This window comes from Athene noctua, chromosome 2, assembly GCF_965140245.1.
Source record: "Athene noctua chromosome 2, bAthNoc1.hap1.1, whole genome shotgun sequence".
Taxonomy (NCBI): Eukaryota; Metazoa; Chordata; class Aves; order Strigiformes; family Strigidae; genus Athene; species Athene noctua.
Window position 1 is genome coordinate 47486672 of NC_134038.1, and position 26380 is coordinate 47513051.

At 40.6% G+C, this 26380-nt stretch overlaps 1 protein-coding gene across 9 annotated transcripts in view; it reads left to right on the plus strand.

Annotated features, from left to right (window-relative positions):
• The window catches only part of NOL4 (nucleolar protein 4), a 201319-nt gene extending 175202 nt beyond the window's left edge, over positions 1-26117 (plus strand). For 5 of the 9 annotated variants that reach the window (XM_074899011.1, XM_074899013.1, XM_074899015.1 and 2 more), the window contains 2 exons: positions 13671-13851; positions 24187-26117. In XM_074899011.1, the coding sequence (XP_074755112.1) occupies positions 13671-13851; positions 24187-24380 (375 nt within the window). In that variant the 3' untranslated portion in view covers positions 24381-26117. Of the gene's footprint in view, positions 1-13670; positions 13852-17878; positions 17960-24186 lie in introns of all 9 variants that reach the window. The other 4 variants (XM_074899009.1, XM_074899012.1, XM_074899010.1 and 1 more) reach the window with 1 other exon arrangement.
• The last annotated feature ends 263 nt before the right edge of the window (positions 26118-26380 follow it).

The following is a 26380-nucleotide window of genomic DNA, read 5'->3' on the forward strand; positions in this document are numbered from 1 at the left end:
TCCCCTGAAATGAGAATATTTGGGGAATAGATTTGCACTGCAGTGCACAAATTTCATGCTTGTTACTCATGGTATTTCATATTAAGCTTCAGGTTTACTGTCTCCATTAATGAAGCAAATAAGAAAGTGCATCCTCCAAAGGCCAGTCAAAGTTCATTTCTTTGTTTTTCCAATGGCTTATGCCACTCTGGTTTGTTGATTGTGGAATCAAAAGGCCATACCCCAAAGCATCACTTCTTATCTACTGAATCTTTTAAAATACTGAAGTTAAAGGATGTGCACCAACTTCTGTCAAAAATTTAGAGCAGGTCTTCTTCAGTAGCAAAACATTTTCTTTCTACTAAATAGTTTGAGGCAGGGTGGTGAGGTCACATTTTTTTAAAAAAATACCTTTTATTTTTAAAAGATTTTATCTTTTTTTTTAAACCATAAAAGTCAAGTTGTACCTGAGGCAGTGTTCAAAAGCAGAAAACCAGACATCCTGCATTGAATTCATAGAAAGAACTTCGGTTTTCACAAACATGCGGTTCAGGTTTTAACACATTTGAAATTAAATAACGAGCGATCAGATGTCTCAAAGACAGGGCAAAATATCTTTAAAATATCCGAACCTACTTTTGAAAACAAGAACCAGTCATTAAGTGCGTGCAAAAAGATAATTGCTCACTTTCTAACAGACAAGAAAATTGTTTTTATAAAAGACAGCTATCTGTAACTCCCACTAGAATTTACCTGTGAAAGATACACAGTACTATAAATATGGCAATATGCTGGAATATCCAAGTGTGGGTTTTTTTTCTTTTTCAAACAAGAACACACAGACATTTTTAATTAGTTGAAACTTGAGGAAGTTAATTCATCACTGACCTCAAATGCTTCATGTCTAGGCTGTCATCTTCTGTTTCTAAATGAAGTATTTCATTTAGAATCTAATGTAAAGTGCTTTTCTCCATTCCCCCTGCCACACACTCCAATATACGTAATATTAAAAGAAAGTGCAGGGCAGAAGAGAAGTAGGAGGAAGATCTCAAAAGTCCAAATTATACCCCACAGTTTTCCAATAAAGCCTTTTTCAGTAGTTGCATCTCCATACTCCAGAGCTAGCAGGTGTATGGAAGGCTGGACTGTGTCAAGAAAATATGCTGTCAGTGGTGGGAGTGATACCAGTTGTAATGCAGTAGACGAAGAGACCTATAGTGGGAGGTTTAATTATGTTGACCGTGATGATATTGTAGTAATAAATCTGCAAAGCTAGCACAAGCATTGCTCCAGTACTCCCACACACTTTCCCCTGCATGCTCCCTAAACATTTGATTCATGAGTTTAAAAATTTTCTCTGTTGGTGCTCTGGTGCCACAGTCCTCCTGCACTGAATGGAGTAATGCTGATCTATCCCAGCTGAAAGTGTTGCCCATCACAGTCACTAAAAATGTCATGTTGGCAAGCAGGAACAGAAACGTCTCTCCCTATAGGAATGTTTCACTAAGATAATTTCTTGAGGACAGTACACATAAGTATGAGAAATGAAGAGAAAAATGCTCGATTGTGATCATAAAAGTGGAGCTGCCAGAGGCATATCAAGGCTTGTTCTGAATGAGAGGAATACACCGTGAAGGAGGAATTTCTCCCGCTTTGCATCCTTCTAGTTCAGTAGTAAGTACTGCTACGCCTTTGTCATCATGCATCAGTTTCAGTAACACGTTGATTCATTCAGCACCATTACCTGCAGGCAAAACTGCTCTTGGGATGGGAAAAGATGACATTGTTTTCTTGTGGTTTATATTGTTTCTGTTTGGAAGAAAGGTCAGATATTCAGACTCGTCCATTTGTACTGCCTCTCAGTGAGGAAGCAGCAAAAATGATCAGTAGCCATGTTCTTCTGCGAGGTGCTGGCCTCTGCAAAGGAACTGGGTTTGAAAAGACTAGAGGGGATATGCAACAACAAAAGAATAGAGATGACATAACCTGTACTTCATTTCCACTGAAGTTTTTTACCTTTATTTTCTTCAGATTTTCAGCTAATCTTATTTCAGCGGGAGCATCCTAGGCTCTGGAGTTCATTATGCAGTGCTTCACTTTTGGGATCAGGCATGTACCAAATGAGCTCTGTTAGGAATAGGCTTAGCAAGCAAGGTCCTGTGCCTTGAGCTGTCTTAGGCTGAGTGGTGCGGTCAACACGCTGGAGGGAAGGGATGACATCCAGAGGGACCTGGACAGGCTTGAGAGGTGGGCCTGTGCAAACCTCATGAAGTTCAACAAAGCCAAGGGCAAGGTCCTGCACATGGGTCAGGGCAATCCCAAGCACAAACACAGGCTGGGCTGTGAGTGGATTGAGAGCAGCCCTGTGGAGGAGGACTTGGGGGTATTGGTGGATCAAAAACTGACTATTGACCCAGCAATGTGCTCTCACAGCTCAGAAAGCCAACTGTATCCTGGGCTGCATGAAGAGAAGTGTGGCCAGCAGGTCAAGAGAGGGGATTCTCGCCTTCTACTCCACTCTCGTGACACTCCTACCTGGAGTTTTGTGTTCAGCTATGGGACCATCAGCATAAGAAAGGCACGAACCTGTTCAGGCTGGTCCAGAAGAGGCCACAAAGATGATCAGGGGTCTGTCCCCTATGAGGACAGGCTGAGAGAGTTGGGGTTGTTCAGCCTGGAGAAGAGAAGGCTCTGGGGAGACCTTATAGTGGCCTTCCAGTACTTAAAGGGGGCCTACAGGAAAGATGGGGAGAGACTCTTCATCAGGGAGTGTAGTGATAGGACAAGGGGTAATGGTTTTAAACTGAAAGAGGAAAGATTTATAATTAGATATAAGGAATAAATTCTTTACTGTGAGGGTGTGAAACACTGGAACAGATTGCCCAGAGAAGTTGTGGCTGCCCCCTCCCTGGCAGTGTTCAAGGCCAGGTTGGACGGGGCTTTGAGCAACCGGATCTAGTGGAAGGTGTCCCTGCCAAGGCAGGGGGTTGGAACTAGATGATCTTTAGGGTGCCTTCCAACCCAAACCATTCTGTGATCTATGGAGGTGGTACAGCAAAGCAAAGAATCCTTCGAAATTCTCTCTGGTCCCACCCTCTGTGGCAGGCTGAAGGAGTCAATGATGCTGTTTCCCAAGGGAAACTGGCTTTCCTTTGAAGAAAAATGTTGGCTGAGAGTGGATGGGGAGGTGCAAATAGAGGAGGTCGAGATTCTCAAGACTGGCTACTGAAACAAAGCCTAAATCAGTAATTTATCATAAGGCCCAAGACAAGGGCCATACTGTGCTCTTCTTTAGGTCAGAGGAAAAATCTGCCTTTTTTTTCTGCCTGTCCTGAGAGGAAGAAATTTTGTATGAGGCCTGGGCCGTAATAAATCTCTTCTCTCTGCTGGTACAGCGGGGAGGAATAAAAGTTCTACCTGCCTCCTCTCCTCTGGTGTTCCTCAGCAAAGCAGAAAATGGTGGCCCGGAAGACTCTTCTGCTTTTTGCATGGCACCTATGTCCCTTTGGATTTCTACCACTTTCACCATGGGAAATGTCACGTGTATTTTGTGAAATACACCATGAGCACTTAGGAATTTTGCCAAAACTCAAAGACACTGGCACAGTTTGTGTATTCAGACCAGGTCCAGTTCTGCCTCTTACATGCCTGCAGCTTTTTGTAATCTGGTGCTGGCCATCATTGGACACATTATTTAAGATTGCACTGAGGACGTCACTGCTGTGCATACACTGCAGTGCCCTGTGCGGTCTTGCACTATGCACCTGTCCTGTATGTTGAGCCAACTTTAGTAGTGGTGAAACCATTAGCTAACTAAATTTTTTCATACATTAAAATTCTCTGGAAAAATAAGGGGCATGACCATGTCCAATATAACTTATGAAATAGCTTATGAAGGGTGGTGACTACAACCTAAGACAAGAACAGGAGCTATAGAGAAATTTAACCTGCAGGATCCTTTTCATCATTAGTCCACCTCAGATGTGATTGCTACACTGAGTTACTCTTTTTAACATTCCTTTGTCCCTCATGGAAAAAAGCACACCAGGGAAAGCACATTCAAAAACCAGCTATCTAGAACTTCACTAAAGAACAGTAAGTTTATCTCAAGCACCACAGAAAAAGAGAGATGCTGTCCTTTTCCATTTGGATAGAGACATGGTCCTTTAGAATAACTCAATTTCTCTTTCTCCAGTGACTGTTCATCACAGTTATCTAAACTGCAGGAAAAGCTCATCCATGTGTCCATGCTCAACCAGCAACACTGGTGACCTCTGAAAGCTCATGTTGCTCGTCTGGTATCACAGTGGATAATGAACTGGCTAAAGCTGAGAGGCTATGAAAAATGATCCCTCTGCTTTGCTATTGCTCCAACAAAAGTGATTCTCTTGACAACTCCTTGAAACAACCATACAAATACCTCTTCCAGAAAAGTTTTCTGTTCTGCAGATGAAGTGGCAGTGGTGAAGAAACAGGACTCTGACACTGCAATGTGAAAACACTAGCCTTTTATTTAATGTTAATGTACCTATTCCAGAGTATAAATAATGTGTCATTCTATCAGAAATGCTGAAGACTGAGGTTCAGTTTTCTCTCTTCTACACAATAGCACCTTTTTGTTTTCATCTTTTTTTTTTTCCCATGTCAGTCTTATGCTTTCATTTCTTGTTGAACACTGGCTCGTGTCATTTTTGATGCCTGGTGACAGCACTGATGCTGGCAGTTCATTTCAGTGTTAATAACCTGAAAGCAAAAGGAACCTACTACCCTTCTAATCTGAAACTGAAGCATGGTGCATTCTTTTCTTGGCTCTGTACCCTGTGTCAGGAGGACAGTTTGGAGGTCCTTGAACTTTTGGCAGCCAACTTAACTTTTTGATAGACACTCTTCAAGTTCCTACATCACCATTGGCATTACAGGGAGTTCAGATGCCTAACTGGACTCTGTATTACACCTGGTTTAGCTCAATTAGAGTATATCAATATTTTCTCACCATCTAAAAAATTGTGTTTATAGTTTTTTATCTAAAATATGAAAAACATTTTGAAACTGGACTTCACAGCAAAATCATCATTAATACCTGGATGTCTGGCAGTAATATGTTCAATATGGTTGTATCTGCATTCTAGGAGCACTCTGTCATATAATGTTATGTCTATGCCAGAAAATTCTATGCTGAGACTGATGTGGTCTTCATGTAATGATGAGATGATAGATGGAAACAAGGAGTGTGGGATACAGGGTATGCACTACTGAGTTACAGGCAAGAGAAAGGCAACAATCTCTAGGTGTTTAAGAAGGGGACACCTTCCAGACCCTGCAATGGGAACATAGAATCCTGTGGCTCATCTTCCTTTAAATGCCCTGCTCCATGAAGATGAAGATGGCTGCTTACCCTGGCCGCTGCTTCTCTGTGCAGGAGCCAGAAAACTCTAAACTGAGACTGATGTCTCTCCACGTAATGATGAGATGATAGACTTGGAGCTAAAGCACAAATGTTCATCTTAGCTGGAATACCCAATTCCAACTGAGCTACAAATTGAGTAGTATGTCACACATGAACAGGTTTTCTCATTTTTTTTCATACTTGATTTAAGTAAGTAAAAGTGAAGAAAATAATGCAGAGGGAGTGGTGGAGAAAAACATGGTCTAGGTCTGATAACAGAGGGTGGGAAATCGAAAGCTGTGCAGTCCCCCAGCTGTCCTTACAAGAGCAGAAATAGTGTGCATGCCTAAGTACAGCAATTACAGCCCTCTTGATTTCACAGCTAAGCCCACCCCTGAATTATCACTTCCTAATCTAAAAAATACTTGGCATGAGTTCTGTGACATTATTTGAACTTGGCTTCATGTTTTATTTTAGCCAGCTTACTCAAATTCACTCTTAGTACTTCTGGGGAAAACCTCAGGGGACTTTCTGCTGGGTGTGCGTGGACTTCATTCATAATTCTAGTGTCTTATCCTCTGACAAAGACCTGGAATGCTGTTTATGAAGGACAACCGAACTTAAGTATAAGGAATCTATCCAGAGGTGCAATTATTTTTCAAATCTATCTGTCCTGATGATTTTGGACAACAGACTATGGTTCTGTCAAAGGTGTTACCTTTTTCTACAGAATTTACCTTGCCTCCATGCTTAGATCACAGCTGTAAGAGCACCTTCTACAATATTAAAAGATGTTGTCCTTTTAAAGGACGATAAGTATTCAGTATTTTATATATGAAGGTCATCCAATACAAAAGAATACTCTGAAGCTTCATTTGGATTTAAAATTCAGTGAATTATGTAGGTCTATTTTGTTTTGTTCAGACCTCCTTAGTCTTGACCAGGTTTTATTTAGTGAGTAGTAATCCCAACACAAATCGTAGCAACTGGAGAGGGGAGATAGAATGTGCGATGGAAATCAAAACTAAAGAGAAAACTCACATTTATCATTTGCAGAAATACTGTTTCCACCATTGCTAAGCACACTGAGTCAACAGCCTTACTGCAGCGTTAAAGGAAAATTTACCCTACTGTGACGTTTAGCTGTCTAGGCTTCCAGGATATTGGTCATAAAATTAAAAGCTAGGTCAAACACTAGAGAATTAATTTAATGTAATTAAAGCTAATAAAAGATCCAGTGTTCTGTCCAAACAATGTATGTCATCAAAGCATTCGGTGGTATCATAATTTATTAAGATTACCTGACAATTCCCATTCTAATACTAGTTAGGCAGTTTGGTGATTAACTTCATGACCTTCAGCCCACAGGGATTACATTTACTGTTCTGTGTGTCTTCCATCTGTTGAACTCTTTCAGAGACAACTTGAGTCACTTTCAAGGATGAGGAAAATGTTGTCCTGTAAGGGTAGTTTGATCCTTAAGTGTATTGGCATTCCTTAAAAAAAAAAAAAAAAAAAAGGGCTCTGTGTTTGATCTTGACATCTTGACAATGTAGTGGTGTCCCTTATGCCAAGGATGTGACACTGGATGCACATGTTTACATTCTCAAAACATTTTAGCTGCTAAATTCCCAGATTATTCAAATTTCAGTGGGTGTGGCTAGGAATCTGATCTCAGTGCAGATCAGAAAGGAGGGGAGGAGTGCTGGGGCTGTGAACCATGGCAGGAGCAGAGATAACAAGGGATGAAGGGAAAGTGAGATTATGAGATGGGGTTGGATGAGAAAGTGAGTAGCTGATGTTGGTATTGGACCAGCCGGGATTGGGGCGACGCACAGAATAATGACAAACTCACACCAGTTCATTGAGGGGGGACCATTGCCAAGAGAAAATGCTGCCTCACTGTATGCAAGCTCCCAATTTATTACCACTTGTTTACATAGGTTCATTTCTACTTCTACATCCTACTGACCTTCAGATTTTGTCTGTTTACTACTCACATGCTCACCATGCACTCTGCAGGTGGTGTTCCAACCTGCTGTTTCTCACGCTCGCAACACGGTGTTCCATAATGTTGCCTCAGTTATCCACAATCATTCTTGTAACCTTAAAATCAGTTTGCATTTTTCTAACTACCAATTCTTAATTCCCACAAGCAGAGGCTGGCAGTGAGAAGGAAACTGGTCAGGTGAATTAAAGAACTAGTAGTGAAAGAATATCAGCTATTACTAGTGAAAAATAATGTGGGTTGGAAACAGGAGCTGCCCTGGCTAATTGCGGAACCTGGCTTTTCTCCCTGTGGGACAGGATTTTGGGGGATTAGGAGACTGACAGGAATCTGAGAAGGAAAAGAGAATCTCAGATTGGACCATCAGTGGATGTGACACTGATTAAATATAAATTAGGAAATGAAAGGGCTTATGTTGCTGAAGCTGCTCAGGTATCAGGCCTCAAGACACTTGTTTGGGAAGTAGAGTTTAGGATTTGCTAGGCAAGAAGACTGAAACTGAGATAGAGGGTCGAAGATGAAACTGAAGAAGCAAGGAGGATGGGATGAGGAGTCAGGGATTCTGAAGAGACACTATGGTATGAGTTTGAAGAGACAGACCACAAGGTGTGTCGTGGGCAGGGAAATAGCAGTGATCTCCAGGCATCTAAGAAGGGGCCACCTTCTGGGCCCTGCCAGGAATCCTGTGGCTCATCCTCCTTTAAACACCTTGCTCCATCCAGACGATGATGGCTGCTTACCCCAGCAGATGCTTCTCCGCACGAGAGCTGAGGTGGACAGAGAGCTCCCAACCCCACAGCCCCCTGCAGATTCAGCAGGGTGACCTGTGATGGAACTTCTGAGTTTCTTCCCATTATTTTAAAAATTAAGTTTCACAAAGAGAAGCCTGTTATGTTGTTACGGTTGCAGAACTCAAGCACTTTACATATTAGGTAATGCTAGCTTAAGGTTGCCTTTGTTGCCAAAATCTCACCATCTGAAAAGCGGTGATAAAAGCCCTATCTAACAGGAGTATTGTGAGGATTAATTTGGTATGCTTTGAAAAGTGCTGCATGGTTTTATCATGTGTTTCTATTTATTTTACTTTTGATTCAAAAATCATAGAAATAAATTGGTGGGTTCCAAATGGGAAAAATATATGAAACATTATCTCCTTTCTTCTAAAGCCATACTACAAACCATTGAGGCTGAAAAAGAATTTAAAGCACATGAAAGCATGTTTTGTTTTTTCATGTGAATGAAATTTTTTTTCTATGCTGAAAAAATGGAAGACCATATGCAAATATTGGGTCCCTGGCTTGCCTGTTTGTTTGAAGACTAATCTGCATTTGAGTTTTCCTAACCTCAAAGTGTTATTCTAAGAGAAGTGTTTCTTGACAAGAACAACAAGCAATCCACATTTTTCAGTTTAACATATTAAAAAAGAAAACATCAAGAAACATGAGGCAAAAAAGTGTTTGCCTTTTTGTAGCTTTTCTAATTGAGTGGGAAAAAATCACCTTGACATAGGGGTAGTTAAAAGCTGTCATTCTCGGAGTTGTTAATTTGTCAGTCTGGTGGATGCTGCATTCATGAAAATGGTAATTAAATGCATGTTGCCATCTTTGCCATTTTTGGAACATTATCATTTCTATTGTTGTTGCAGAAGTTTTGTTAGCTTTCTGGTCAGCTAGCATCGTCCATGTGGGTTGATCTGCATACATACTCCCTTTTGGGATTGACATTTATATTTACATATTGCCAAGGCAATAGCACTGCTCTCTCTTATGGAAATAGACAGAATTTCTGACATTTGTGTATTTATCATATAAAAACTCGATGTAGCACAGATTTGCCAGTGCTTTTTATTTTAACAAGGTATTACTTTTGTCTGTTATTTTCGTGGTGGTGAAGGAGATGGGAAACAGAAAGGAGCAGTGGCATTTCTAGAGTTGTTTCCACGAAGGACAGACTTTTTGAAATGAAATGTGTATGCGGTGCAACCGCTAGCATGGGGAACAGGAGGCTGGGACACTGCCGGTGAGCCTCTCTCTTTGTACCACAGTCGTGACATTCTGCACTAGCATCTGTGTTGCTGTGGATAGTATTTCCTTTTAAACTATTCATAAACTGCTCAGGATATCAGTCAGAGCAGAGTAGGGTTTCCTCAATATACAGGTTATGCAACAGTTAGTTAATGAAATCTTTTCTAAGTGTGTACTGCCCTTAGAGGATTACTTAATTGCTTCTGTGATTAAAATTAAAATAAAATAAATTGCACCTATCTGCTCTTTTAAAGAAAAAAAAAAAAGTGTTTTCCTAGTACAGACCTCGACACAAAACTGAGACATAGATCTCTGATCTCTGAGGATCATAGTATATACTTAATGCTTCCACTTTTTCAAGTGACCAGATAACTTTATATTTTAGCATGCTTTTGCACCTAAAAGGTATTTTTGCCTTTCTGTGATTTACATAATTTTCCAGATGATATGTTCAAGATTTAAATTACTTCTCCTCCGAAATAAATTCAGAAGAGAAATATTGTTAGAAGGATGAGTTATTTTCGTTACCATATACAAAACAAAGATGGTATAAGTCAAATTCTAGATGGACAAATGTTTTAGTCACATCTTGTTCATACTTCTTATTAAAGGTAAATTATAAATAGGTTAAAAGTAGTTAGTTAATACTTTACGGGTTTTATAAATTTGTTATGAATTACAAAATTGTGTGTTCCAGGTAGTTAGGTCAAATATTTTAATAAATGGTTAGTTAATTGTTACTGATTATTATGAAATAAAAAACAAAACAAAACAAAACAGTATAAATAAATTATTAAGACTTTCTAGTGTAAACATAATATAGGGAGAAACAAGAAATGCTGAATGACTAACACAGAATATTAAAAAAATCGCAGTTCTGGAACAACACTATTTTTGTTTAATTTCAACATTGGGTTAAAAGCAAAGGCAATTAAGATGAAAGAGGATGAACCTGTGCAGAGTAAATCTCAGGTATACAAAAGTCATTAGGATATTCATGTTCTCTCTCTCTAAGAAAAAGACAGCCAGGCTTCTTTATCCTTGGTGTGGTTGCAAGGAAAAATACAGTTTTGCCTTTTGAAGTACAAAACATTTCTGAAAAAATGCTTAAATCCCAGGGGAATGTATAAGAGGTAACACCTAACCCCCTGGGACCAGGCTAAGGGTTTATAATCTTAACAGTAAGGCTGACAGCTGAGCCTGCTCAGAAAATGCTCACCAGAAATCCTGCCCTGCTTCTGCATTTAGTCATCCTGAAGCATTTTGCTAAGCGCTTACATGAGGCCCAGATTTCAGGTCTGAAATGTATGGCAACCTTTTCACCATTTAGGTACAGGTGATTGGTCTGCTCTTTAAAAATATATATAATATTTAGAGGAAGCCACCTTTTGTATAGTGGCCGAGAGATTAGAGCAGAACCAGGAGTCCTGGGCGCAGCATCCGGCTCAACCCCTTTCACCCCTTCGAGAAGTGCCTTCCCCACCAGGACACCTGGGCTCCACCTCAAGCCCCAGCCCATGGCACACCCCGGTGTTGCACAGGGCTGCGATTAGTTCGATACAAAGATCCCCCTTCGGCAGCACAGCCCCAGCCTTGGATTCCTGACCACAAGAACAGCTTGTGAGTTTTGTGTTAGGGAGTAGCTGTAAGGGAGCAGGGCTGGAAACCTTCCAGGGCAGCACTTCTCTGAAAGGGAACTGAGTCATGCTCCCTTTTTGTTTGCTATCTCTGTAGCCCTATGAGTTGTGCATTTCTTTCCACACAGTGGCACAGCTTCAGCTGTGACTCCCACCGCAGTTTTGCTTTGAGCCTGGTTGCTAGGAGATGGGAGCTCTGAGTTCAGGTCCTCTCCTCACCACAGCTAGCAAAGACCTTTCATTCCAATTTTACCGCCTCTTCACCGTGTATTGCAACAAGGAGCCAGAACTTAGTTGTCCCACTTCTTGGCCACGTGCTCTAACACGTGGGCTGGTAGGCACCAAGGTGCACCAGGCAGCCTTGCTGTGCCCTCTGGCCAGGCTCTGCTTGCTGTGCTCTGCTAGAAGCTCAGTGCATCAGCTCTGCAAGAAACTCACTGTTAGGTTTTCAACGCAACGACTAGTGGGGCTCTGGAGGACATATAAATTCAGGGACAGCGAATCTGTGCGTTCCAGACAGGTTAAGGAGACAGGCCCTGAGATACTCAGCTGAGCTCTAGGAGCTAGTCCCCTTTGCACTGTACCCACAGTCCAGGCCTTGATAAATTTGCAGAAGGTCTGATCTTACTGATCTTTGTGAGAATGAAATGGCTCTGAGTGAGTCTATGGTGGGAAGTATCATCTAGTTCTAGACACAAGGATATAGAACATCTCAGCCTTGAGAGTGTTAAAGATTTGGACGATGAGTTAGGCTTTGTTGCCAAGATAGAACTTTACTGTATAGCTTATGAATATTTTCTCAGAGAAAATAATACATTTTCTTTTATAAAAGACAGCAATGTCCTTTGGAGATAAAAGTAAATTATATTAAAGTCAAATTCTTGGCAAAAATACATTGCAATTTTGGCCCCCTGTTTAAGCCTATTATTACTTAAGAAAATGCACAAGAGACCAGTTTGGCCAACTCTCTTAAAAATGCAAAGGTTTGCCTCAGCTCATATTAGTGCCCAAGAGGCCCCATTCTGATTGTTTATGGAATTAATTATCAGATTGTTAAGTGTTCTGTATTAAATATTGAAATTTCTGTTAATAATATATATACCTTCTCCTGAATCATCTCAGTTGTGCCCAAGTCTCTTTCACCAACAAATGTCTACAAAACAGGGATATCTTCATCTCGGAAAAGTTAATAGTGTCTCTTTTGAGACATTCAACTGACAACTGCTACTAATGCAAACAGGAAAGCTTCTTCAGAACCCTTTTTGCTTCAACACAGAGACTGGACACTTTGAATTATTTGATCCCTCTGTGCTGGTATATACATTCTTATTTTTGTGTAAACACTGTAAAAAAAGTTTTGAGATATTTTATAGCATTCTTAATAAATTTGGTATATTTAGCAACCATTGTTGTGCAGAAGAGAGAGGCATATAATGGACAAAATCTTACACAAAGGGGAGATAATTCTAACAGATCATTTTTCAGTTAACTACTCCGAAAAGGTCTGCAAACGTCCTCACCTCTATTTTTAAAAATACTGATCTTCCACAGATCCATTTTATTTGAAATCACTGAAATATATTTTCATAAGATAACAGTGTAAAATCAGGCCCATTAAAAAAGTCTTATGAGTTAAAGGAAACAAAGAAAAAGTTCAAATACATTTGCAGACTAAATCAGAAATTCTGGCACTTGGGTCCCTGTGGTGGGCTGAGCAGTCACACACTGATAGTTTTCCTTGTTTCCGACTACGAAAATGCATTTAATCTCCTCTTAATGGTTTTCTTTTTTTTACTTGTGTCATTACTAAAGTTGCCACAGGGGCATTCTGTGATCATGAGTAGTGGTGAGGTGTTCTAAGCAGTAGCTACGCTAAGCGCAGATGGGGAAAAATACATTTTCACCTGAAACATGATCTCCTGGAGAGGAAAACTGAGGACTGTTATGCTAAATCCTGTTAAGTATTATGCAGGCATCTAAGAGGCAAACAAGGGAGCGTTGAGGGGAACTCATGGTGTACAGTCACTGCTCATACACAGATAACAAATGCTTTCGAGTTAAGTTTATAGACACTTCCTTGTCACTTGGCCCTTGTGTGGATGGACACTCACTCAGCCCTCTGCAAACATAGAAAATGCTGGGTTTTTTCCATTCCTCTATTCCTCCTGTCATTTTTGAGACTGATACATCAAAAGCAGTAGTTGGTGCATTCTGTATTGGTTTGTCTTATCAAAAATGGTATGATTCTCCGACTCAGAAGTGTCACTTCTGTACTCAGAAAGTAATGGCTTTTTTCTATCCTTTCCCACCCTATGGAAAGCTTGGACAGAGCTGGGTTTTGCAGGAGACTGTGAGCTCTTCAGGGTGTGAGAATGCATCTTCTCCTTTGAGAAACAATGTATGGTTGGCTTGTGGAGCACAAATAAATGAATATTCTCAGATTTGTAGGAAACTTATATTCTTGCTTATTTCTGTCCTTTTCAGCTGATACTTGCACAATCCGAAACACAACTGTGCGTGTTTAACATGTATTATGCTTTTCTGAAACAGTAGATGTAGAATCTTAACAATGGAAAAGACCCTCTCGTGCAAGGTAAAATGTAACAGTAATTCAAAAGCTTTCCTTGTTTTTGCAGGACGAGGCTGCTCCAGCTGACAAGCAGTACAAACAGGAGCCAGCCCAGGTCACTTACTCAACATCAGCTGTTTCCAGCACACAGGAGGTGTTGTACATCAATGGCAATGGGACCTACAGTTACCATAGTTACAGAGGGCTCGGAGGTGGGCTGCTAAATCTCAATGATGCTTCTAGCAGTGGTGAGTTTCCTTACAAAATGTGCCTGTGTGTATATGTGCTCATGTGTACATTTCCCCCTGCTGTATAGAAAGCTAGTCCGAGGGGTTTGATATCCATAGGCTATTATCAGATAATGAACAGGAACACAGTCCCACAGCTACTGCTGAGCAAAATACTTGCTCACTGCATGCTAGTCTCCTTTCAGTTTCAGGGGACTAATTCATAATAGGGCACAACTGAACCTGAAGTCTCTAACAAAGCTCAGTAAAAAAATACCAGGTTAGATCTTCAGTCAATTTGCATGACTTTATGAGGACCTGCCCTGTCATTACTGTCCTCTCCTATCTTGAGCACAAAATGAGGCCATTTGTGGAGTTTGGAGTTTGAAAGCACTGAACTCTGTATTTTGTAATACAAATGAATTGACCTAGATTTCTTACATGGTCTTGCTAGCTACTTTAATTTACTGCAGATAAGGATCTGGCATACCAAGTGTTAAATGAGAAATCAACATATCCATCTATACTCTAAACTAAAAATGATGCAGGCAGTTATGTGTTACCAGTGAGCTTCTATGCACCTCTGAAAAAAACAGTGGTGTCATTCATTTAGACATCATTCCTTTCTTCTTACATTAGCAAGCTTTTGTAACAAACAAATGTAAGTGAACTGTATTATTTGTTTGAAATAGTCACCAGTATTGATTTCGTACAAATTCAGAGCAAGGGAAAAGGTTTGCCCATTCTGATAAACAAGGGTATTGTCTGTCTGTCAGAGAAAAGTGATTGCTCTGGAAGCCTGAAGGTCTCTTGCCTCCAAGAACAGTATTTTAAAAATGTCTCAGAGGATGGAGAAATCCCTGCGTTTTTGTCCTGGCTGATCCCTCTCTGGCTGAGGAGAGGGCTGCTTCAGGTACATGGGCTGACTTAGGCAAGATGGTAATTGTTCAGCTACAGCCTCTCTATTCAACATGCTAAGTGATTTTCAAAATGCTGTCAGGGCTGCAGCCTGTAAGGAGTTATTGATATGTGGTGTCCTGGTGACCTTCAGTCATGTCTGCTTCCTCACCCCCCACCCCCAGAATCCTCAAAGGTCTGTGAATGATTTGCATTAAGTTTTCAAAAGGCTTTAAAAAGATAGTATTTTAGTTGCCAAAAGTCTTTGACTTAGAGAGTGTGAATGATGATTACAATTGTTTCCATACCCATGAAAAACACATCTGAGGTACTCAATATGATCTCTCAACAAGTATTTTTGTAAGAGTAAGACAGGCTGTGGAAATCTAGTTTCTTGGGAAAATGCACAAGAACTTTAAAATTGTCTTTTACATTGTGGCCAGAGAAGATCTGAGCCAGTTCCCACTGAAAACAGTTGGCATTTGCTCTTTCACCCAACTAAGAGTAGGATTAAACTCCCCATGTGTTATTTGTCAGAAGAAACTATCGGAATTGTCCTGGTTTACATAACCTTAAACTGTGAGGAATCACAACTGGTTTGTGTATTTGTTCTTCCCTTCAAACCTCTAGTAATAGGATACATTTTCATAACTCCCATTTTTCAGTGAATTGTGGGATTTAGGCAAAAGTATTGTATGTCACTTCAGCATGCAATTTCAAAAAATGAAGTACAAATTAAACATCATAAATTAGTGTTGTTTTCTGATTATAAGCAAAGTTTTCTTTGTCCCTTTAATGTAGAGGACTCCAGTGTTTTTTCCCAATTAAAGCTCGAGATGGTTTTGCAGGACAAGCAGTGTTGATTCAGGAGCTGCCAGATGCTGCACAGCTAACGCACAGCTAACTGTGCAGTACACTGCATTTCCCTGCGTAGCATCACTGGGGTGAGGGGACCAGTGGATGCTTACAGTTTGCATACTGACATGTGCTCAAACATTTCTTCTCCCTTGCCTTACATGCACTGGAAAATTTTTTTTCTGTATGTCCTCTTACTTTGGCAGACTAGTAAACCATCACACCTCTCCCAGATGGTTGTGCGTAGTTGGAGCGTTGTGGAAAGGTGTCTGTCTTCTCCACAGCAATCCTACATGATCCAAAGCATACAAGCTACACGAACCAAAAGTCTGTGTGCCAGCACTTGGAAACCTGTTGATGCTAACAATATAGCTGACTGCTGATTTGTGACCCACCTGCCAGTTCAGGAAGATCATCAGGAAAGTTGTGGAAAGACAACTCCATCATTTTCATTGACACAAAAGCAACCAGTAGCCAACCTAGTTATCTCTTGGCTATTGAGGGTAAAGTGCTCTGCCTCCATTAGCTGATTTCCCTATAGAAGAAATGTGAGGACTTGGAGGCCAGTTCTTTGGGATCTGTCAGTCTTCTCTGATATGTCCATGGATATACGCTTCTTCATTTGTAGACTAAGAAGAGTAGATGGAGTTGCAGTTGAGAGGGGTAACCATTGCCCTCCTGACAGACCTCACAGGATATTTGTTTGCAATAGTTATTCTGTTTCAAGGACTCTGGTTCCAAACATATGCAAGGCTGTTAGGATGGTTAATGAGTTCCCTCTCTGGAGAATAGGGTGTTGCTGGCAAATTTTTTTCAGGTCCTCCAAAGTAATTTAAGAATGCATTTCCTTTTCAGTGTAGTAACCCATCAAATGTTCTTGTCACGTTTACAAATGTTCTTCTAGTGTAAAAATAAATATACACCTCAGTCAGGATGTGTGTATAAACAAATACAGTCTGTGTTTGTATATCTGCTAAAACAGAAAAAAGAAGTTGCAAAAGCTAGGTAAAACTCACTGCTTGAATACCTATTTCTGGACCTTCTCCCATAGTAAGATGACTGTGTCCAATTAGCTTTCCTATCTAGTAGTCCAACTGATGTGTGTATTTTGTATGCTGTGACTCATGTAATTTGATTATTCCCTCCCCTATGAAGTTTATCCCTACTCTGATCCCATCCTACAGACTTAGCTATCTGCTCACCCAACTGTTTGGTGGCTCTGGCTCAGGGACCTCTCTGTGCCCACTGTTGCAGTGCTTCCCTCCTCAGCCTGTCCTTCCACATGGCTAATTACAGAAACATAATTAGCTCCTTGCACAACTGTATGGAGCAAGCCTTCATGCAACTGCTCAATATGAGCAAGAAGAATGCAACAGCTTGTACAATGACCCCTCCTTTATTGTGGAAAAAAGCACAGCAGGAAAAGGTTTGAGCTTACAGCACCAAGGTCTCTTTTTTCCCTTGCTTTTAAACCCTTCAGGCCAAGCCATATTGGCTGGAAAGCTTCACCCCATCACCAAGCAATCTACAGGTTGACAGAGCCTCTGCCAGCCTGTACATGGGCTGGGGAGAAGCCTTTGGGCACGTTATCCTTGATTCTTGGGGATGTTAAAGGAGAGCTGCTCTTTGGGAAAGGTAGATTTCAACAGCTGTCTGTTTTAAGGCTAATGCAATTCCTGCTACAGAACTGAATGGAGAATCTCCAACGTAGGGTAGCTCAGTCCATGTAAACAAAATTTGCTTGCCAGCTCCTAGCCAGCCACAAAGGTTTCAGCTGGCCCTGCTCCATTACACCTGGACTGAGCTTGGAGGGATGCCCAACTTGAGGGCAGGAGGGTGAGGACAGGAGACAGATGCTCTGTTGGGAGCAAAATCTCTTGTTGTCACCTGAAGCTGTTGAAGTCCCTGCATGCTTCCTGAGTTTCTCCTGACAAAGTGAGATTGCTCTCTCTCCTCACATCCATTGGGTTGCTGTCTGCCCTCTCCCGATGGCTGTCAGGACTCTCTGAAGCCAGGGCGGACTTGTCAGAGCCTTGCTCTCCACAGCCACTTTGTTTCCTGAAATTCATTTTCCCTAAGAGGTGTGTCTGCTGCCATTGCTGTGTTTCCTGCAGATGATTTTGGGCTGTTTCATCTGCATCGTTGTCTGGTTTTCTGGACGGAAATGTCGGTCATTTCCCTTTGTGTGTGTAAAAAGAGAGGATGTTTCATACTCGATGGCAGGCTAGCCATGGAGAACGTGCTCTCGTGTCATGGTAAAACAAAGCAGCTGTTGTGTCTCCATTTCTCTACACAGATCTGCAGCCTACTTCCACCACAGCCACAACTCAGCACTGCATCCCAGGCACCACAAACGTCCAGTCCCCTTCCAGCTCAGGTGAGTCCTCCTGCTGAATTCAAACACATTCACACCACGAGCAAATCCTGAGCCCTGACAAGTTTCTCTTTCAGCCTCCTCTCCCACAGGTGGGCCTGCAGGCCATGGCCAGTGGCCCCATGGCCCAGCTGGTAGGTGCCGGACGCCCACCACACAGCTCATCTCTCCCCACTGCTCCCTTCCAGAGGCCCAGAAGGGCTGCAGTCTGCCAGCCCTTCCCAGCTTTAGCCAGGTCTCTTGCTCATGTGAAAATCAGCCTTCCTGGTCCTTCTGGCTCCTGCTCCTTCAGGCGATGCAGCCCTGCTGAAGACAACAGGGTAGCTGGGGGAAGCTCCTGGAGCTGGTGCTGCTGAGCTGGCTGAGCCTCAGTGATCAGCGTGTCTGTGCTGCTCTGGGCCAGGGAGAGGAGGGCCAGGAGCTCTGGTCTGCTTTTGCATGTGACAGTAGGTAGGGTGCCTCATTTCCACACCCTCAGATTTAGTGAAGTTGTAACATTCTGTAAAATCTTGGCATTTTCATGATCAGTAGAGGCTTCCTGGCAATCAACTAGGGAAAAGTCCAGCTGAGAATATCCAGTATGTAGCTAATTCTTAAAGTGCTCACTGGGTTACCCTCAGCATGGCTGGCTGTGATGTAGGGATTGGATGGGATTTTTGCTGTGGTTTCTCTCTCTACCTCTTTTTTATACCTCTACTCTTGCACAGTCTTCTGTGTTCTCAGTGCTACCCTGATGACATCAAAGTGGAGAGAGGGAGGAAAGACAAAACAGTTTGTCTCTAACACAGCTGGAGCTTAGGGCATGAAGAGACACAGAAAAAGAGCGATAGAGTCAGGAACATGGGAGAGTGTGTTTAGTCCTGTTTAAAAAAGGAAAAACGTGGGGTTCGGAGACATTAAATAGTTTAACCTTTGACAAAGGTGGGTATTTCTTGCTGGGAAATGCTGGCTGAATTCTACATTAAGATCATCCCCACATACCTCTTGCCCCTTCCTCCTCCTCTTCAAATTGTCGGATACATGACATGTGCAAGTATTATTCTGCTCCCACCATAGGAATGCAGATGGAATGTCTGTGGATATAGTGGGCAGTATCCTATTTTTCTACCTTTGTACAAAGCTCAGGAGACAGCCATTAAGGCAAGACAGGTGTATGCCACATAATTAATCTCCTGTGGTGGATAGGAAACGTTACTGGCAGACCTCACACAGTCATTTCATCACAAACCAGTGTGTTTGCTGCTTGTTGAAAATGAATGATGTTCAGTGGCTATAGGCATTTCTGTGTTTTCACATCTCTTTCCTCAGGCAACACAGCAGTTTCTTCTGCTATCTAAACTAGCTGAAGGTATGTTTTCCAGAGGGAAAGGTGTAGAAGGGAGAAAGAAGCTTAAAAGGTCCTATTCATTAGTCCCCGTTTTCTTGATCTGAGATCTCTTGGCAGTCAAAACAATAGTTTTAGGCACATCTGCTCTCTGTTTGAAGGCAGGAGGAAAAGAAAACACTGACAGATGCATAGTATCACAATGAAACATTTTTGCAATAATAAACACATCTGATTTGGAAAAAGTGGGATACTTTGATACTTGTTTCTCTTTGGTTTTATTGGTGTATATGAGAATTTAGTACATACTTCTAAAGCCACTCATGGAAAAAAAGGGGAGAGGAGAATAGGTGCAATAGAAAAGATTAACAAGAGAGATTTCAAAGCATGGACGAATGTATTTTTCTATAAATAAGTGCCACTGTTTTTTACATCTTCACTGAAAAAGGAGGTTGCTTAACTATTAATGAAAATGTAGAAACATAGATGCTTGAGCACATATAGCTTTTTGAAATTATTTTTGTTATTCTAAATTATCTGCAATAGTGATAACCATTTTGAGATTCATTGACACATTTATTATTCTTTCAGTAGTTTTTAATTATAAGATTGGTAGCTACCCAGTGACAGCATACAATTCTTAAGGGATTTTTGCTGAGACAGTTGATAGTATCTAACCAATCAGTGACAGCACATATACATCTGACCTGTGTTTTGGAATTTGATATAAATCATGTTGCTAATGAGTAGCGCATGAAGCAATAACTAGTTCCATTTAAGTCTTGCAATTTACAGAAAAGCCATTTGTCCCACAGTGTATTTAATGGCAGATATTCCTAGCGGCTAATTTGATGAATGATTGTCTTGCACATGAAGAGTGGGTTTTCGGAGTTCTCATATTCAGTTTGATGTGGTTCCAACAAGAACAATTTCACCTCACAGGGGAAATTAGGTCTGTGTAACTGAACTGAGGTGGTAAATCAAAAATATTCCCATGTTAAAGTGTCAATCAGGTGGCCTCAGCAAGAGACAGAGAACGATACTTCAATCTTCTGAAACAGTATAAAAGAAAGGATCTGAGAAATTTGTTTAACCCATTGCCTGAAAGAATGTTCTGCTATTTTAAAAACGTGGGAGGTGACAATTGTGAGTTGTAATAGTGTGCACTACGAGAAATAAATAAATAAATAAATAAAACTATCCTGTCTTCATCTCTGTGATATATGCTTAATCTTTGCTTGCACACATAGGCACTGTAGAATCTGATAATGTTTGCAATCAAGCTTTTTAATTGTCTTGAAGTACTCCAGGATATAAGGAGCAGTATGCTAAAATGTACAGTATCACCTTGAGGAAACCTGACATTGCAAAATTCATTGCAAAAATATTCAGATTGCTTTCTGTGTAATGGTACACTTCCTTGTTCCTGTGAAGATTGGCAGCTTAATAAATAATGTTAAGTACACTAAGGAAATAGTTCTATTTAAAGTAAGGATAGTTGTTAAAAGAAACGGTGGTGAAGCTGTTCAGCTTTCTCCAGATACAGTCATCTGTAGTGATGACTTCTGGAGTTAGAGGTATATGAAGTGTCTATCTTAACCAGTTATTTTAAGTGTTCAGAATATCTGTGATTTATTTGTCTGGCTAAAGAAATGTGACAGATATTTATGAGTAAGATTTAGGTTCCCATGTTTCAATAGCTGATTTGCATGAAATTACACAGGAAGAATCTACACTGTAAGATGCATTTATTCCTTATTTTCTGAACGACCAGGTGTGACTGATGAAGCTACAGATAAGTTACAGTGTTTTTAGCATATAGCAGCCTGGACAACCTTTAAGAATCAGTAATACTGCCCGTGAGTGTCTATCACAGCTATTAAAAGCTGAGACCAGTATAATACATCCTGGAGCTAGTCTCTGAGTGAGGTATTCTCCCAGATAAAAGCTTGGGCTGTTACAGGCAAACTTTGGAGGTGGGTTGTAGGGGTCACAAGAGAATTTAAAAAAAGAACTAAAATCCTTATTGCCACATGAAGCATGGCTTGTTCTCTTTCTGTTCAGCTCTCTGCCAGCACACGCAGCTTCCCTTCCTGAAAAGGCAGGGGTGTGCTCGCTGTCCTGAAACCACAGCTAAGGACATTTTTCTGTGTGTGTAGATTTCTTTGCCTTTTTGCTCAGGGGGCTTTTCTTTGAGGGAAAGGAGGACAGCACTGTGACTTGTTAAGTACAAGGCAGAAGTTGGGAAGTGAAGTAAAATCCTGCTTTCCTAGAATATAGAAATAAAACCAAAATCAAGTAGATGGCAGTAGCTGGGTTAAGTTGAAATCTGAGATTTCTTATTTCCTTTGTATACCCACAGTCTGCTGGGTACTGATGGTTTCTTGTGTATGGAGACTGCAGATTTGCACTTGCACAAAACTTTATTTCCAGTACCTTCAGGGATTCAAAGATATATATTTGAAGAGTTAAAAAACTTTCCTCGGGATAGTTAATCCAGACATCTAGGAATACAGGGCCAGATCTTCAGTTTGTGTAAATCACTGTGACCCTATAGACTATGCATACTGGACATCTGGTCTTCTAGCTTTCCTTTTAGAGCAGTGCTTTTCCTTTGTGTCATCAATTTTTGTAAGGAAAACCTCAGAGATGTAAGCAAACACCTTTCTATGTATTTTCTACTTATGAGTGAAATAAACTTAATATCCTATTCAATCACTTAAAAATATGGATTACCAATGAGAAGCGCCCTTCAGTTTTGTTTCAGAAAAAGACGTGCTCTGCCATAGAAGCTCCGTTCTGCCATATATTTTGTGTGGTTTTGGCTGTGACATGAATGAGAGTCAAGGAAAGAACATAAAGTAGGTTCATATGGAGCACAATGCCCTCAATATGTCAGTGGTAGCTTTTTCACTACCACCTCAATAAATATAGAAGTCTTTAATGGCTTCTTACAACCATTCAGTCCAGCTGGCTTTATGATTTGTATACCCTTCTTCTCTGTGCTGCGTTAAGATTTTACTTAGAAATACCCTCTGAGCTTCTTCACACTGTGATCGTTTCCCTGCAGCCTGTGGTCATGCTGAAACATTCACTGGGCTAATTGTCCTTTTATTTATCCTTTGTACACTGGAAGTTATTTAAAAGTCAGTTCATTTATGCTGGTGTAAAACTGGGTAATACAGTTGTAAGGCTAAGTGCTGTTCATGCTAGTTGCATAGTAGGAAATAAGATCTAATAGGACGCTTTCTGTTTGAGTAGTTTCTTTTCATATTCCCAGCTCTGCTTTCATTCACTCAAGGGGAGATTTTCATTAACTTCAGTGAGTGTGGGGACTTGGAAACCTCCACATTCTTTGTGGTCTCAGCCATATCTCTACATAAACATAAAAGAAAAAAAATGAGTAAGGTTTATGACCAGATCTTCAGCTTCTGGAAATCAGTACATCTCTTTCTGTTAGTACTTAAGATAGTGAGTCTGGTTTTGAACCTTGCAATTCTGGTGGGATTATTTAGGTGAACCTCTAGAGTATGAATTGCTATGTTCTGTATTCGACAGTTGAATATGCTAAATTTCCAGTCTTTTTAGGAAGCAAGGTTCATCCATAAGCCAATGCCTAGAAAGCCTTGGCATTGATGTACATTGTCCAGGTGAAACTGAACAGTGACATTTTTCTCATAAGAAAGCGAGACACATCACTTTAGATAACTTGATCCCAATTTCCAGGAAAGTATTAAGATTAAGATCAGGCTAGTCTGATCTTCTGCCTCCCAGAAGTATAGATTTGCTACACTGTCAAAATGAATGAGCATTATTTTTCCAGATTTGCACATAATAAACTTCTTGAAAAGTATACTTGCCATTTGTACCCTTCTATGTTGAAAAAAGTCCTCAGTCTAATTCTACCTGTCCAGATTTACACTCCAGGAAGAAAAAATGTGTCGTGTTAAATGGGAAACGCAAACATCTCGTCAAAGCATCATGCATCTTAGCTGATTAATAACGATGGTCAAATGACAAGGGAAATTCCACACAAAGCCAAACTGCATGGTGGCAGACGGCTTTGCTGATCGTTGTAACCTGCAGACTTGCCCTCAGGAGTGCTCTTGTCTCCATGCAGCATACATGGTCTCGAGAATATTCTTTGATGAAAAATGCTAAGGATATTGGTATAAACTGCCAGTGCAACAGGGTGATTGCTGCAGATTCCCTTGTCAGTGTTCAGACCTTACAAGATCCTTGCAGTATAGCGCCAGCTGTGTGCAGCCCCCCTGAGACGATAGTGTACTCCTCACTGTGGCAGCCAGATTGTCACCAGCCTAATCTCATTCATGACCAGCTATTTATGTAAGTGATGACATGGCATCAGGGCTAGTCAAGTGAATGACCATTTATCTATGTCTGTAAGGGATTCACAGTCTGGCCACAAGCTGATTGAAGCATAAAATGTGAAAATAGATATCTAAACAACCTAAGTTTGATATTCTGTGATAAAACCTGCAAGTGTGCAGATTGCCATGAAGGCTACGATGGCAGCTGAAGCTGGGGGAGGTGCAGGAGATGAACCTTCTGCCTGCTCACCACCGTCAGATCCCAGGGCAGTGTTGGGGTGCAGGTGGCTTTCACTGTTGGGATACGCCTTCAGAGCGTAATTTTCTGCTGGCAGTGGACTTGCCCCTCGTGTTACTTAAGTAGCATTTAAAGGGTGTCTGTCATATATAAATATAAATCGCTGTGGTTGCTGCGAAGGCAACTGGTAACTGAACAGTTATTGCTTGTTTCTGCTGCTTCTCACTGGCACTCAGCTGAGAGCAGATTTTGCTACTCTGCATTTGTAGCTACAAACCTGGGAAGTGTCTCTGGCAGTGAATCTGAAGCTTCTTTTCTTTTCCTTTGTTACCTGCAGGTCCAACAGATCTCAGTATGAAGAGGCAGTTAGCAACCAGCTCTGGATCCTCCAGTAGTTCAAGCTCTAGACCCCAGCTGAGTCCAACCGAAATAAATGCAGTGAGGCAGCTTGTGGCAGGGTATCGAGAATCAGCTGCGTTTTTATTGCGTTCTGCAGATGAACTGGAAAACCTTATTTTGCAGCAGAACTGAGTCATGTGACCTTCACACTGGCCTGGTCTTATCTCAGAGTTTCCACTAATGACATTTTGATTTCCCAGAGCACACACTTCAGTTACTGCACAGTCTTTTAGGAGAGTTAATTACCATAATGCCACACTGTTCTTGATCCATAAAGTGATGTGTTAAGGTGCTTCAAGTGAACTTCGACCTCCGGTATTTCTGAGGTACTTTACTGTGTCCAGCCTATTGCTTTTGTTTTAGTGTGTCAGCATAAATATCGAAAAAGTGGCTAGAAATTAACTCGTTCTAACAAGTGGAGGAAACAGAAGATGCTGTGATGGTTTAAAAAAAATGGTTCAAGATCCAAGTGCAATATTAGTGGAATGTGATACTGACTCATTGGACTTAAAGCTGCAGTATATGGCAAAACGTTGCCAAATGTCCTGTTGCTACAGGGCACAATTGCAATTAAAAGGATCTTGTATTTTAAAAAAATGTAATTTTTATAAAAAACAAAACAAAAGATTTTTGTTTTCATTCAAGATTTTTCATTTTTACTTTGGTAAACTTTTTCACTGGTCCTGAAAATGTTTTGAGGAGCTATTTTAAGTCCCCCCTTCCTCTCTTGAACCCCTGACTGTGCCCTTCTCCCCAACTTCATATTCTTTCTACAACGAGTAACTCCTGATGCTGGATAATTCTTCCCCCATGTACTGTAAATTGTCATCTATGGAATACCTTCCAAAGGAAGCATGCATTTCCTGCATTCATACCATTCTCAACTCCATTCTGTAATATATTGCAGCTTTATTAGCAATTAATAAAGAGTTGAGGGTTTTTTAAAAAAGACATATCGTTGAGAAAAAAAAAAAAGATGAATTGATTTCTTACAGTGAGCTCATCTAACTCCATGATCACTGCTGCTGTCCTGTACAAGTCCCTCTAGTTGTGATTGGATGTAGATGATGAATGTTAAGAGGTTGCAAGTGACAATCTGAAAATTTGCACTCTTGTGTGTATTTATTTTTCTTTCCTTAATTTAAGCAAAATTCTACCGAGGAAGGTCATTGACACTTCTGGTATGATTTGTATAATTCCCAGGCCTAGCTAAAACCTGTACAAACCTGTAAATGGATGCAGCTGCAACTATAATAAAACTCTTCTCTCCCCTTCCCCACTCTTCCCAACCCCTCTATTTCTTATTTTATAATATTGATTACACATAAATGGTGTTTTCTTTGTGCACTACGGCAGGCTTATTTTTAAGTATATAGAAAAAAGTACTTTAGTTTATGCTTACTGTACTATCTGTTCTGTTGTTTAGCTTTTGTTGAATAACAAGTTTCTTGTGCATTCCTAAATTTGCCTTATTTCATGTACAAAATTTTATGTAATTCTGTTTTTGACGATGAGTTTAAGGCATCAGTGATATTTTATATCTACTTGTTACATATAGTTTTCCAAGTAATGACTGTGATTGTGACCAAGTAATGTGCACTTTTTCTTGTAACTGTGGACATTGCTATGCTTTTTTTTCTCTAGTGTTTCTAGAATTACTGTTGCTTACAGTTATGTAAAAGAAAAAGAACTTTTGTGATACTGTTGGTGAATATTAATGTGAAAAAGCCTATGAAATATGAGTATTTTGGAGGTACATAGATACACAAACATCTCTAAGTTGTGGACTGATGTTCACATATTTAAACAAGAATTCAAAACCTGAGGGCTGGAATAATTTCCTCTGTTTTGTTTGGGTAAATAAACAGATTTCTGTGTTTAAATACATGATTGTGAAACATTATCACATTTAACTTGACATAGCATTTAAAGCTATAAATATTATTGTCTCTGAACAGGAAAAAGTGGGCCTTCCAGTCCAATTCATGCAGACACACAAACCTAATTTCTCAAAATTATTGAGTAAATTCAGTAGGCTGATCTAGCTGGAGCTTTGTATTAATGAAGAATTTCCTCAATAAGAGCAGAAGTGGGTGGTCTATAAATCATGAGATCCGAGTCACTAGCATTTT